General features: G+C 34.2%; 1 protein-coding gene across 1 annotated transcript in view; it reads left to right on the top strand.

Annotated features, from left to right (window-relative positions):
* The window catches only part of LOC110098995 (cyclic nucleotide-gated ion channel 17), a 40914-nt gene that overhangs the window by 23047 nt on the left and 2989 nt on the right, over nucleotides 1-14878 (top strand). The window contains exons 3-6 of the mRNA XM_020825980.2: nucleotides 5519-5731; nucleotides 5879-6186; nucleotides 7607-7718; nucleotides 7994-8230. Coding sequence (XP_020681639.1) covers nucleotides 5519-5731; nucleotides 5879-6186; nucleotides 7607-7718; nucleotides 7994-8230 — 870 coding nt within the window. The remainder of the gene's footprint in view (nucleotides 1-5518; nucleotides 5732-5878; nucleotides 6187-7606; nucleotides 7719-7993; nucleotides 8231-14878) is intronic.

The following is a 14878-nucleotide window of genomic DNA, read 5'->3' as shown; positions in this document are numbered from 1 at the left end:
AAAAAAAAAAAAAAAATTTGTACAATGCTATATCAGCTTACATTTTATTTATTAAAGACTTTGTGGTCAATCCACTTACCTATTCTATTGCGGACGTTTGATGGAAAGATGAAAGCAGATTTTAAGGTATAGTTGAAATCTGTAGAGTTGTAGTAATATTTAATTTTATATTATTTAAAATATTTAACTATTTAAATATGATTTTATTGAAACTTTTATGGTTAACTAACTATTCATTATCTAATAATTATTATTAAATATTAAATTATCACCTAATAAATTAAAAATTTGTTTTCCCCTTTACTCCTCTCTCGCAACTCACGAGTCACGACCTCAAGTATGACTTTCAATTTCCATTTTACTCCTCTCGCCCACAAACGAAGATCATCTATGGCAGATGTTTATTTCTTCTAAGCTCTAAGGGCAATGTTATTTGCATTCTTAATTTTGATCGTACAGCTCTTTTTGGCTCCGATAATGAGCCGAAAAACGGAACTATTTTAATATATTCTAACATTCCAAATAAAATGGCAAACATAACTATTATAATTTAGCCCCCCCCTGAACAAAATTTCTGGCTCCGCCACTGGTTGGAGGTGGAGCTAAGGCCGTGGGGAGGGAGAAGGGGAGGTCGGTTTTGTGGAAGTGGACGGGTTTATGGGAAAATCGGCCGGTGGAAAGTGGGGGATTTTGGCCGGCGGTCAAGGGAGGAGGAGAAAAGGATTTAAAGAAAGATACAACCGTGAGCCCGGACACATCCTGCAGCTGATGGGTACTACATTTCCCTTCACCAAGGGACTTAAGGCCACGAGCCTGGACACATCCTGCAGCTGGTGGAAGCTATGAATTCCTCCCATAGGAATCTCACCCAAGGTTCTTCCCAAATAACACAAGTGCAAACACAAAATTTTATTAATTATCCAACATTACATTACACAAGCAAGGGCCTCTATATATAAAAGGCTCTATATATAGGCCTAAGAAACTAAAACAAGACACATATGCCCCTATGACTTACATAGGATGACCCTCTTAAGTAAGGTAAAAATGGAAAATTCATAATAAAAAATAAAAATTACAAATAACAAATTAAGATAAGGTGGAATGATCTCGGCCATCGATCGTCGTCTCCTCCTTTGAAAATCTTCATGATCAGATGTCCGCATTAATTTTGCTTCAAACCAAACAAAAAAAAGTATTATAATGCATTTCTTTTACAAGCATCCAAAAAACTCCAAAATATTCTTTAATACTGCATTCCCTTTTTAGGCAACCAAACAACCCAATAATATTTTATCTCGTTATTTTTCTCTGAGTTAATCATGATGTTTACATGAACACCAATAATACTTATCATATTTGAAATTATATTAAATAACAAGATAAGAACATGATTTTTTGCAACTGATATCAAAGCTAATTGAAGTTAGTGTGCGAGCAATGAATATAATGTGTTGATTTATTTTTATTCATGAATGATGCCTTTAACGCATTAAATTGCCTTCTTATATTACTAGCTCTATCATAATCTTGGCCAAGCATCCTTCAAATACTTAAATCATAAAATGAGAATAGTTGTTTATTTATCATTATCATTTTAATGCATTTTTGGAACATTTGCAATACTAAAAAATCACTCGACAATTTGACCTTGTTCAATTACATAATGCAAAACAATTCCTATTTATTTTTTTGCATATATCACAATATTCATTAATTAAAATTGAAAAAACCATTTTCAAGCACCTTATGAAATTTGTTATTGCGTTGGATGGAAATCTATTAATATTTTTTTGAATATGGGGAGTTATTAATTTTTAAATTTTTGGGACCATTTTTTAATTCGGTATTATACCATATTAGTTAGATTTTATATATTGTTTAACCCAAAATAAAAGCTTTTGAAGATTCCTTGATTTATTGATTTATTAGATTCATCATACTCTTGAATAGTCAATTTTTGTCTTAAAAGAAATCTCACCAATCAGTTGAAGCATTTAGAAAAATACAATATTCAATTCTAGCATCATCAGATTGTTTCTAAAATGCTAAAATAATATGTTGACTTTATTTCATGAAGCCCTCACAATTTCTCTGTGCATTCTTATGACCAGGGACCTCAACATGAAGTTTAATTTTTTTATTTGAAATTTATTTTTTTAAATGTTTCATCATCTTCTTTTCCTCAACCTCTTAAAAAGATAACAACATAAGCAATATACTTTGTTTTGAGATATACTATACTCTAACCAATTAGAGTACTTATCAAGCTAACTAGGATTGAAGTTATAATCTTTGCTCCTAAATTTATTTCTTGGAAAGTCATAATTACAAGATTGACAAGAGCCTCTATAAGCATGATCATTGAACTTGATCTTGAATATTATGATTATACTCATAATTTGGCATTGGTAATCCATGATTTGATGGAAGATTTTGTGAATCTAATCCTAAATCTTTTAATGAATAAATTTTCTTACGACTTTATTTCCAATATCATTCATTATTAATTTCATGAATTTCATGAAAACTTTGTTAAATTTGATTTTGATAACTTATTAAAAATATCTTCATAGAAGCTTGAATATGTAAGACTAACATTGTAAGTAAGTGAATCAACTTTGAGCAAACATCAAGAACGAAAGGATTACACAATAAGATTTACAAGGCATACATGTTTTGAGCAAACATAAAAATAGGATTCTTCTGATTAAACATCAAGAACGAAAGGATTACACAATAAGATTAAACATTAAACATTAAGCATTAATACATAGTTATTGAAGTTAGATCAAATTAAGAATAAACATGAACAAGATAAATCAATTTTAGAGCATTAAACATTAAACATACACAACTAGATCATAATATTCTTTTGAACACTAGAATATGAAGATAATTGAAATTATGAAAATGCTCTGATTAAGCATAAATATAGAGTTTGGTTAAGAAACTTGAGCACCTTCTGACGATGCTCTTGCTCTACATTAGAAGGATAGGAGAAGAGACTATGAATTATAGGAGAAGAGGCGAGAGTTCGACCTCACCTTTTGCATGTGAGGGAGAGAAGAGGCGGGCTGATGTGAAACAAACATGCGATGGAGTTACTTTAAGAAATTAAAGAGAGCAATTTTAACAAAATAATCCAAATAAAATTATCACTTATAGAATGACAAAGAAAGTAAAATACTAAAATGCCCCTTGGGCTACAATAGCTACCAAATACCCATAAGGGCAAAAACGGAAAAACTTAAAATAAAAATAAATTACTACATAAAATGATGAAAATACAGATCATGATCGTGGCCGTCGATCTCCGGCATCTCCTGGAGGTACATGTGTCGAAATCGCTGCTAATGTCCCCATCACGGGCGACCTGTAATGATTTGTCTTAGAAGGAGAGTAGAGGACGCTGAGAATAGGAGAACAGATATTTGTGTCACTTCGTGGGAAAGAGAGGCGAGGATAAGAGGAGGCCTCTGTGTGTTATGTGAGAATAGGAGAACTTGGTCAAGGGGGGAGGTGTGGTGCTTAACCTGATTTTTTGAGGAGTGGATTTATTTTAATCAAATTAAAAAAAATATATATTTTAAAATTTTGTCTTACTCCAACTCAATTTTCTGCTGGTTTTTAAACTCCCAACTTACCAAATATTTCTACACTGGCTGCATTTATTGTTAAAAGAAAAGGCTGCATAATTACACAGACATGCCATATTGTTACAATAATCTAACTTGATCTGCAAACTAGATAGACCTGCCAATTTATTTCCATACTTAACGCCAAGTAATGCAAAAATATTATCTACATCATGGCTCTGATTGTGAAGGAAAACAAATGTCTCTAAGATTTTTGTAAAGATTCTTAAAGGAGAAAAATAATTTTAACTATAGAGTTTAATGGATTTATTTAAAATCTGTCTGATAAATTGATTATGTTTAAATAATTAGGTAAATGAATTCAACCTGGGTATCATCAATGATATCTAGACTCTAGAGAATGTATTCATATATGGCCTATGTAGTCCCAAAGTATTATGTTGCTCCAATTTAGTCTATTGAATATACAAAATTGATCCAAAATGACCCTTTGAGATTAAATTGGGATCAATTTTATTTCACAATTATAATTTAAGGGATAATTTTGGATTAATTTTGTATTGTTGAGGGACTATTGGAGCAACATAATACTTTGAGATTAAATTGGCCACACACGAGTAGACTCGGGACTATTTTGAGATTTTTCTATATCATATATATTAGTTTTTTTTTTTGTTGAACTTATTCCATTGATTGTATATGTTGGGTTGCTAATGCATCGGTCTTTTATTTAAACATTTTTTACAATAGTGGTAATAAACCACCACATGAAAAAAATTGGGACAAAACATAAACATTTACTATTTTATGCAACATAATGATATATGCGTTAAATGATTCCTGTCATGATTATTTGACAAGTTTTATGTTGGTTGTCGGCTACCTAATATAATCCTCCATTTTTCTCATTCAGGGTTTGAGACCTGACAATGATAGTGTTTTGAATAAGACTAGAGAGTGAGTTGAAAGAAAACTTGAATTATGAAGGTAACCTTAAGTCTAAAAGTTATCATTTGAGTAGATCTAAAATCGAATACATGGAGTGTAATTTTAGTAGTAATAAATCTAGTGGTGGGATTGTGCCATTGGGTGATCAAGTCATTAAAATGAGTACGCATTTTAGATATCTCGGGGCTATTATTCAAAGCAATGTTAAAATAGATGGGGTTATTATCAATAGAATTCAAGTTGGATGGTTGAAGTGGAGGATTGCATTGGGCTTATTGTGTAATAGAAAAATACCCCTCAAATTTAAGAGAAATTTTAGAAAATTATGGTCAGACCTGGAATTCTTTATGGCTTAGAATGTCGTCCATTGAAAGAGAAGCATAAATTAGAATTCTACTAAATTAATTTATATATAAATTTTTTTTATAAGTAAAAAAAAATTATTTTCGATCTTATTTTGAGCTTGTCAAATCTGATTCACCCGTGACTTGAAATAAAATAAATAATAACTTTGGTGTATACATTTTGATACATGGCTCAACTCATTTGGTTTGAGCCAATCTCAATCAGAGCCAAAATTCAAAATATGGTCGACGATCTGCAAGCTAAACCCTCATCTCTAATTAAGCAGCAGCTCAAATTAAGTTTGTTGTATTTTCTTTTCACTACTGAACAAGGACATGGCAAATGTTTTAAGCAATATAATTTCGTCTTGTACCACTGGTGTTTTTTTAATTTTCTCTCTCGTTATCACTGCTCCATTTCACTGCTCCATTCCATAGCATTTTAATGTAGTCGGTTAGGGTGGTCTGTAATTAAAGAAATGTAATTCTCCTAAAGGACATGCAATATTCTTCTATCAACTTTAAATTCTTAAATTTGCTTTGCATACATGCAAAATTCTTCATCAAATGTTTGTCTTACCTGCTTTAAGGCCCTGATTTTTGTCCATCTTCTAAATTGTGTTTCAGATTGTTGTCTGGTCAGTTATCCCTGTGGTTAAGCATTCGAATCCTCAGCATAATAACAACACACTTGCCCTTATTATTCTGTTTCAGTACATTCCAAGGTTATATCTTATATTTCCACTGAGTTATCAGATTATTAAAGCCACTGGCGTTGTTACAAAGACTGCTTGGGCAGGAGCGGCATATAATCTGCTCCTTTACATGATTGCTAGCCATGTATGTAACTTGCAACACTCCTCTTGGAACTTGATTGCTTCTCTAATATCCTTGGAAAGAGACTAATTGAATTTCACTAATTGAATTTCATTCCCTTCAAAATCTCAAAGTTTATATTTATGAATTACTTGTTTTCTATTCATGCAGGTTATTGGTGCAGCGTATTATTTACTAACAATTGATCGTCAGACAACCTGCTGGAAATTGGAATGCGCAAAGGAGAACGGCACTATAGGTGCAAAATGCCACATGAAGTTTCTGGACTGTGACTTTTCAAGCGACATTGATCAAAAGTGGGCAAATAGTACTGCTGTTTTTGCAAATTGCAATGCTAGTGATGATAATATCAATTTTAATTTTGGCATATACGAGAATGCATTGACAACAGGGGCTGTGGCCACGGATTTTGTTAGGAAGTATTTTTATAGTCTTTGGTGGGGCTTGCAAAATTTGAGGTATGCCTGATATAGTGATCGTTATAATAATCCAATCTTCTCAGTAAAGCAAATTTGTTTTTTTGTAATGAAGCTTATATAACACATTTATCTACTATAAATCCCATTTGTTTCATACACTTATATTTGCAATGAGGTGCAATAACTTGGGAAACCTAGCTGTCTGCAATACACGTTCAAGTTCACTCCTTTCGATTTTCTTTGATAGCATGCTGTGACATTTAGATTTTTGCATGATTTATGTTTCTAGAACTCACACAAGACATTACTTTATCTTGATTAGCATGACAATAAAGGATGGTGGATCTCAGGAGCAAAATGTATAACTAAAATTGGTGGCCAAACTCCTATTTGATAGAAGAGCTTAGTGGTATTGTAGGGACTACAGTATCATATATGCTTACTATACCATGTGGAATTCAACCTAAAGCAAAATTTATATTGGCTTGATCGACTGACTAAGGGATAATATTAGTAAATATTTTCTTGCGAGCCATATTATCAGATAATATGATTTATCAACTTGAAAAGAATCTTTGTCCAATTTTAAAGCAAGGGGTGGACTCATATTTTGATTTAGAATGATTCAAAATGGGCAATCCAAGCCTTCCCAAAACCCATTTAGCTTAGTCGACACAAAGCTCATCATGGGCTTGCTCTGCCCTAATTTTTAAGGATCTCACAACATTGATCATTAAGGCATGTTTATGTCCACTTTGTCACTAGTTAACTGGATAGATTATGAGTTGGTTGAACCAAGTTAGCTATTAGCGGAAAGTGTCAGTTTAATGTGCTATTTTAAAGCTAAATTAAATAATGGCCCAATCCTTCATCCATTTAGTTCTACTGATTAGGATTTTGAAATGGTCAAACTTTGGGCTAAACGGGCACCCCCATTCTTTGAAACCTGTAAATGGTGGACTGTTCATATAAGGTCAAAGGTTATAAACTAAGCGCTAGCAATTCTAGTCATTCATGATAAGGCGATGATAATAGGAATTATAATTTCTTGTCAATCAATTCCAAATCGCCTGTTTCGCGACTCGACCGGTTCTGTGCGGACCGGCTGGACCGGTCCACTGGACCGGTCTAACATATTCATGATAAGGCGATGATAATTTCTTGTCAATCAATTCCTTGAGCTTCAGAAGACATTTTATTACATATTTTAATTGATTTCTCAGTATAGGTGGTGCTTGGAATTAGAAAGTTCCAATAGATTTTTTTTGTTATTTCATATGCAAGTCCTTGATTTCAAGTATGTCCTAAATCCTATGGAAATAACTAATCCTAAGGCAAAGAGTCGAGAAACTCAAATTTTTATTCAACCTTATAGAATTAGAATTGTTCTTTTTTCTTTAATTCATTAGTTCATTGTTTTGCCAGTCATGATGGTCAACTTTCTGCTCTTTCTTTGCAGCACATTTGGCCAGGGGTTGATTTCAAGCACTTTCATAGGGGAGACATCGTTTTGCATACTGATAGCTATTCTTGGACTCGTTCTATTTGCACATTTGATTGGAAACATGCAGGTATTAAGAAATTATTTCCCTGCATCCATGTAACATTAAATTCTATGATGTGATATTTGTGAGAACTTATTTTGCTTATTTGTTTGGTGGTTTAATTGTTTTTTTGCCCCATTTTTGAATTTTTCATAATGATTCAAGCACCACGGTTTAAATTTATGTTGAAATTATGCATTTGGGAATACAAAATTCCCCGCTTGTATTCCGTTAAGGTGATTTTAGAGAAATGCATATTTATCTGTATTGTTTAATTGAATAGCTAATGAAAACATTTACAGACCTACTTGCAATCTGTTACCGTGAGGCTAGAAGAGTGGAGGTTAAAGAGGCGGGACACTGAACAATGGATGAAGCATCGACAGCTACCTCATGAATTGAAAGAACGGGTTAGACGATTTGTCCAATATAAGTGGTTTGCGACACGAGGAGTGGATGAAGAAGCCATATTACAAGCTCTGCCTGCGGATCTTCGTCGAGACATTCAACGCCATTTATGCCTGGACCTTGTTCGTAGGGTATGCAACTACAAATCTGTAAATTCTTACTAATAGCTATTATTTTTCAACATCTTTTTTGTCTTTGTTTCCGAAGAATTTCTTGAGCAATTTAAAACCTGCGAAAAGCAACTCATGATTCATATAGAAGAATAAGATCCTCCATCCCATGAGAAAATCATGATTAATGAACTGACTTGAACATATGGAGGAAATCAGATGTAATTATTAGCCTACATTTCTGTTGAAATTTTTCGTGGGCTGGGATTGATGGGGAAATAATGTTGTCGCTTTTCTCTTTATATAAGCACACATTATATTCTATATGACTTAACAAAATAAATTTAATCTTACAACTTTATGCGTGACATTTTCTCCAAATCCATGTATGATCAACATTTTGCTATTTTTCTACTGTTCAAGGGTTCCAACTGAAGAATTTTTCTTATGAAATGCCTTTCCTTTATTAGTTTAACATTATTGTATAATTTTATTCCCATTTTTTATTATAGGAAGAATAGTGATACCATGCATTTTAACAAAGATTGTTCTTACCCTCTAAATAAGCGTTACATTCTCTACATTTCATATGCTTGGTCCCCATGGAAACTTATCTTTTTGTTTTCTTTTCTCAAAGATTGGTTTTCACTTTTCCTCATATTATTATAGATTTCATAAATTTGTAGCAAGTAGTAAAGTGAGGCATAATAGTCCAATCTTCAATAAAGCTTTATCTTCATTTTCAATTGATTTTCAAGGTAACTTATAACATTGTATTGGTGATGCGATTCTTTGACAAGTATTTTAGCTATGAGAGATCTCATGATATATATATATTATTTTCATTTCTTCAATCATCATTAATATTTTGCTTTGCCTCGAATGCAAAATAAACAAGTTTCAACCTATTGACTACTGACCACCTCTAGACCCGATCAGCCCAAACATAGTCTCTTGCACCTTCATCTCGACCAACCCATTCGACCAATCCCACCTTGCGGCCCCACCTCACGTGTTTCGCTCCCAAATGAAGCAATTGTTAGCTCAAACAATGGAGTGTTTGCAATTGTTCGCCCCATCCTCTCTTCCTCTTGTTCGCTCAATTCTGCATGCAGGAAGCTTGAGCACCCTCTCTGTTCAATCAGTCTAGTCTATCTCTGACTTCGTTCACTCCTTGCTTCTGACCAGCCGAACCAACCACTATCCTGATAACTTCCCCAGAGTTTTGAGTTTAATAGTGGAGTGTTTGTAAAAAAAAAAGAGAAAAAAAGGAAAGAAAAATGAAAGGAGAGAGAGAGAGAGAGAGAAATAGGTACCGAGCAATTGAAGACCTGAAGAATTGTGCTAGGAATAATCATCCCGAAGCTCTCGCACCATTGTATCTTTTTTATAGGACTGGGTAGATTGAAAGGAAGTTCCTTCCCAATCTGCCCTTGCGGGAAGGGGACACCAAGTGGCTGCCAGCTATCCGAGAAAATATTGAAGGAAAAAAAAAAAGAAACAAGTACCACAAAATTGAGGACCCGAAGATCTGTCCCGAGACTAATGGTCATGAAGCCCTCATTCTGTCGAATCTTTGGTCCGATCAAGCATATTGAAAGGCAATTGCCTTACCAACCTTCATTTGTAGGAAGGGGATGCTGGAAGGCTGTCAAAATTTTGAACTGACAAATGACCTCACATAATTAATTTAAAACAAAAAAATATATAAATTGAAGATTAACTCTAAAGCTCATGAGGAATTTGAAGGCATTCAATTTTATAATAAATAGTTGTATATTTTTCTAAAAAAGACTTTTTACATAAATCATCAAATTTTAATATTAATTTTAAAATCGTTCATATATCTCACAAAATAATGGAATGAGTTAATGCCACTAGCTAATGACTTATCTAGGATACTCAGTGACTAGGGATATCAAAATGGGTTTTCGGGTCGTGTTTGGGTCCAACCCAAAACTGTCCTTCATGCAACTGCTCCAACCCGAACCGGCCCCGATTACACAAACGGGTTATAAATCTGAATTCGGACCCGACCCACTCCAAATTTGTGTCAACTCGACCAGACATGTGGACTCGAGAGCAGGCTAGAGCGTGTATGGGCGAGACGTAGTGCAGGCGTACGCGATCACGAGGTGCGTGCAGTCATGCTGATGGAGTGGGATGAGATGTTGCGGTGCGAGCAGCCTGCAACGACTGGGAGTGGGATGGTGCAACGTGCGGTACGGGCAGCTGGCAACAGGCTGGATCGGGACTCGAGAGCGACACGAGATGCAGGAAGGAGAAGTGAGACGTGTTAGCTGCATGAAATCTAGGGCGATAATGCGTTGCATAAAGTTAGAGCGGGGCCTGTGAGGGCGCTGGCGCGGTCTTTTGCTAGTGCAAAGCAGTGCGCAAGTGCGAGTGGGAGGTGCAGGCTGATTACCCGGGTCAATTTCGGGTTAGTGGTTGACCCGAACTCAACCCGATTTTTCAAACGGGTTGAAAATTAGAACTTGAACCTGACTCGTTTGTTCGGATCGAGTCATAAGTTGACACCCCTATCAGTGAAAATATGGACCAAAATGCTTGTGTTGCACTTTTAAAATCACAGTTTTCTCAAAATACCAATCAATCCAAGTTTTCTTTTGTCAGACAAGAGGATCAAGTCAAATCTCTTGAGCCTTCTATCAGAGATACTAAAGATATGAAGGGAGGCATTATGTTAAAAAGTTCACGGGCTAATGGTTTTCAAAATGGTTCCACAGGCGATGATCCTTATGGCTATTGACCTCATCTATCTCAAGTACCCATTGGTATAGTTGAGTTAATGAGCAATCTATCGTAAGGAATCTATGAAAGCTATTTGTGATGTAAAGAGCTTTGTTTTTAATGATTTATATAATAGATTAGATACTAAGGAGGGAGAAATATATATAAAAGTTAGCCAAACAAAGAGATTGAAGTAATAAGGATTTAGTTCAAGTGAAGTGTATTAAGGATGAAGATTAAAAAGTACTTTTTTTAGAAGATGATATTCAACAAAGGTGGATGAGATATTTTGCTATACTTTTTAATGAAGAATGTAAAAATACGATTAACTTTAGCATCCTAAATGAAAATAAGAATTTTGTTTTTATCGGCGTATTTATAAAACCGAAGTTAGAGAGGCTTTAAAGAAAATGAAGTGTGGAAAAGCTGTTGTACATGATGATATTCCAATAGAGGTGTGGAATTGCTTAGGAGATGAATGAATTTCTTGGGTTACTAAACTTTTTAATACTGTTTTGAAGACTAAAAAGATGCCAGATGAGTGGAGACTGAGTGTGTTAATTTATATTTTTAAGAATAAAGGTGATGCACAGGAATGTGTGAATTATAGAGGAATTAAGTTAATGTGACATACTTTAAAACTATGAGAGCGAGTTATGGAGCATACGTTGCGGCGTGATACTAATGTTTTCCGAAATCAATTTGGATTCATGCTGGGTAGGTCTACTATGGAAGCCCTACATTTATTGAGAGGTTTGATGGAGAAATATAGAGAGAATAAGGAGGATCTACATATGATATTTATTGATTTAGAGAAAGCATATGATAAAGTTCTAAGAGAAGTGCTATGGAGAGTTCTTGAAAAGAAAGGAGTTAATAACACTTATATTCAAATCATTAAAGATATGTATGCAAGAGCTATTACTTGTGTTCAAACACAAGGTGGTTTGACCAAGTATTTTCCTATTTCGGTTGGATTACATCAAGGATCAACCTTAAGCCCATATCTTTTTTGCTTTAGTCATGGATGTTCTTACTAAACATTTGCAAGAGGATGTACCTTAGTGTATGCTTTTTGCCGATGATATTCTTCTTGTTGGTAAGACTAGAGAGGGAGTTGAAGGTAAACTTGAATTATGGAGGTCAATCTTAGAGTCTAAAGTTTTCGCTTTAGTAGATCTAAAATTGAATATATGAAGTATAATTTAAGTAGCAATAGACCTAGTGAGGGGATTGTGACTTTGGGCGATCAAGTCATTTATAAGAGTACACATTTTAGATGTCTTGGATCTATTGTTCATAGTGATGGTGAAATAGATGTAGATGTTATCAGCATAATTCAAGTTGGATCATTGAAATGGAGGAATGCATCAGGCTTGTGCGATAGAAAAGTCCCCCTCAAACTTAAGGAAAATTTTATAAGATGGTGGTGAGACCTACAATGCTTTATGGTGTTGAATGTTGGCCAATTAAAAGAGATGCATAATACTAAGTTAAGTGTTGTAGAGATGAGGATGCTTAGGTGGATGAGTGGCTTTACCCTTAGAGATAGATACGAAATGAACATATACGTGAAAAGGTTGGAGAAGCTCCAGTGGATGATAAGATTAGAGAGAGTCGCTTTAGACGGTTTGGTCAATTAAACAGAGGCCTTCCGATGACCCGGTTAGGAAAGTTGAGTTATTAGATTTGACTTATGTTAAAAAAGGCAGAGGTAGACCTAAAAGGATTTGGTTAGAAAATATAAAAAATGATCTTTCTTTATTAGATTTAAATGAGAACTTGACTTTTAACATGACACAATGACAAAAAAGAATTCATGTAGTCGACCCCACGTAGTGGGACAAAGGCTTGATGTTGTTGTTGTTATTGTAAGATTTTGCACTCAAAGAAACAATAACTCTGAGGCACTTGAACATTTGGTTTATATATGAGGAGGGGGTAGGAGATCAATGGTTTATTAGTCATTTACTTAACACTCACACAACATATTAGTGCATGGTGGAAGCCTTTTAAAGACCGAAATATGTGTAATCACAATAAGTGGTTCGTTTTCTAATATCAAGAAACAATTTCCTAATTGAATATTTAACAAAAAGGACCATCATAAATTCCTACAGTTGCCAAAAGTTTCTTACAAAACAAAGGTTAAAACTACTTGATTATTTCGCCACATGTGTGATAAAATACAACCAATCTAAATAGCATTACTCATATCTTAAACAAGTTTCAATTCATTTAACTATTTATTTTACACAATCAACCTTCAATGTCGTGTTCATCCTATGCTCTATCGGTTGGGTTAATCATGTCAACAACTAGAATTTCTAAGTATTGAAACTTTTGGATTGTTAAAAAGTGTTATCTTGTCCATCATTGATGGCTTCTCAGATGTTTCTAATAGAACCATCACTATTCTTTAGCTCCGCATGTGCTACGATCTTTATATCAAGCTCTTTAATGTGAGATTTGAGAATGCTTGTGAATTTACTAAAAATATTCAAATACCTTGACAATAGCTCCAATCTATACGCTAAAATAAGTTTCGCATGTGCTCCGATCTTTTACGCCAAGCTCCTTAATGTGAGATATGAGAATGCTTTGCAGATTTGTTAAAATTGCTCAAACGCTGATGATGGTTGTGTTGAAAGCTAATCTCAGCCGAAGGGGACTCTACCTTTAAATACCTCCAAATTTTGATTAAATACAAATCTTTTTATGGCAGTTTTGTCATCTCAATGATGGCCATGTTGATAGTTAATCTTAACCGGAGGGGACTATCCTTTCAAATGCCACTAAATTTCTATAAAATACAAACATTTTCAAATGACTATTATGTCTCCACCTCGATGATGACTGTGTTGAATATAAAACTCAACCGGAGGAATCAATTCTCAAATATTATCAAATTATAATCATTTAAATGTAAATTTAATTACAAAAAACTTAAAAACTAAAGTCCATCAACATTTCGCAACGATTTGATGATGATGAAGAATTGGAGAATAACTTCAGCTCAGTAAGGGAAGATGTCTTATGGAATGTATTACTATAATTCATTCTCAATCCAAGAGAGACATGGCACGTGTCCTCTGACCGAGTGATTTTGCTGCAAATTGACATTATTATATTACGGTCATTGTCAAAGCCTATGGGCTCATCATCACTCCCCCATCATTCACTTTAAGTATATGGTGATAAATTTCAAATCATAAACTCTAAAATCAAATTCAAACCCTAAAATCGCTGCTATTATATATTAGGTAATTATTATGACCTAGTTAACCATTAGCCTTAATTGAAAGTTCCCTATCATTATTGGGAGGAATAATTAGCCATAGGGGCTTGCGTCTACGGGAAACCAGAACTCAGATCATAAAATCCTCATAAAATGAGGCTGAGATCTTTGGATATTATCTTATCTAAAGACCTATTTGCCTTTTGAAAATCTACCTCGGAACCTAAACTCATTAAAACGCTCCTCGTCAGCAAAAAAAGTGTGGGGAAGTCGGGGCATGAATTTTTGAAGCCCACACAACAATGTTGATGGACTAGAAAAAGAGCATGTTTGTCAAAGCTGTGCCTTCCATAAATATGCACTAATAGAACACATTGAAAGTTTTCAGGTTCATGACAAGTAATGTTAATCGATTTTAGGATTATCAAGCTAATCTGTTAATGACCATCATGTTGAATATATTAGTTTGTTTGGTTCGAGTATATGTTTTGAGCTTATCTATAATATTGGGTAGTATTTAGGCTTTGATCAATACCTCTTCTCTTCCTTAAGCCAATGCTCTCTCAACACCTCAAATTTATCACAGCTCTTTCCATAATCAATTAATTCAAATTCAATCTTGGACAATCCTTGTAAGCTTCTTTTCTTGCCTTGGAGACACCCTAGCTTGAGATATTCTC

The sequence above is a fragment of the Dendrobium catenatum genome, unplaced genomic scaffold (genome assembly GCF_001605985.2).
Source record: "Dendrobium catenatum unplaced genomic scaffold, ASM160598v2 fragScaff_scaffold_156, whole genome shotgun sequence".
In the NCBI taxonomy this organism is placed as follows: domain Eukaryota; kingdom Viridiplantae; phylum Streptophyta; class Magnoliopsida; order Asparagales; family Orchidaceae; genus Dendrobium; species Dendrobium catenatum.
The sequence above is the reverse complement of the archived record's forward strand: the minus strand, read 5'-3'. Positions and strand labels throughout refer to the sequence as shown.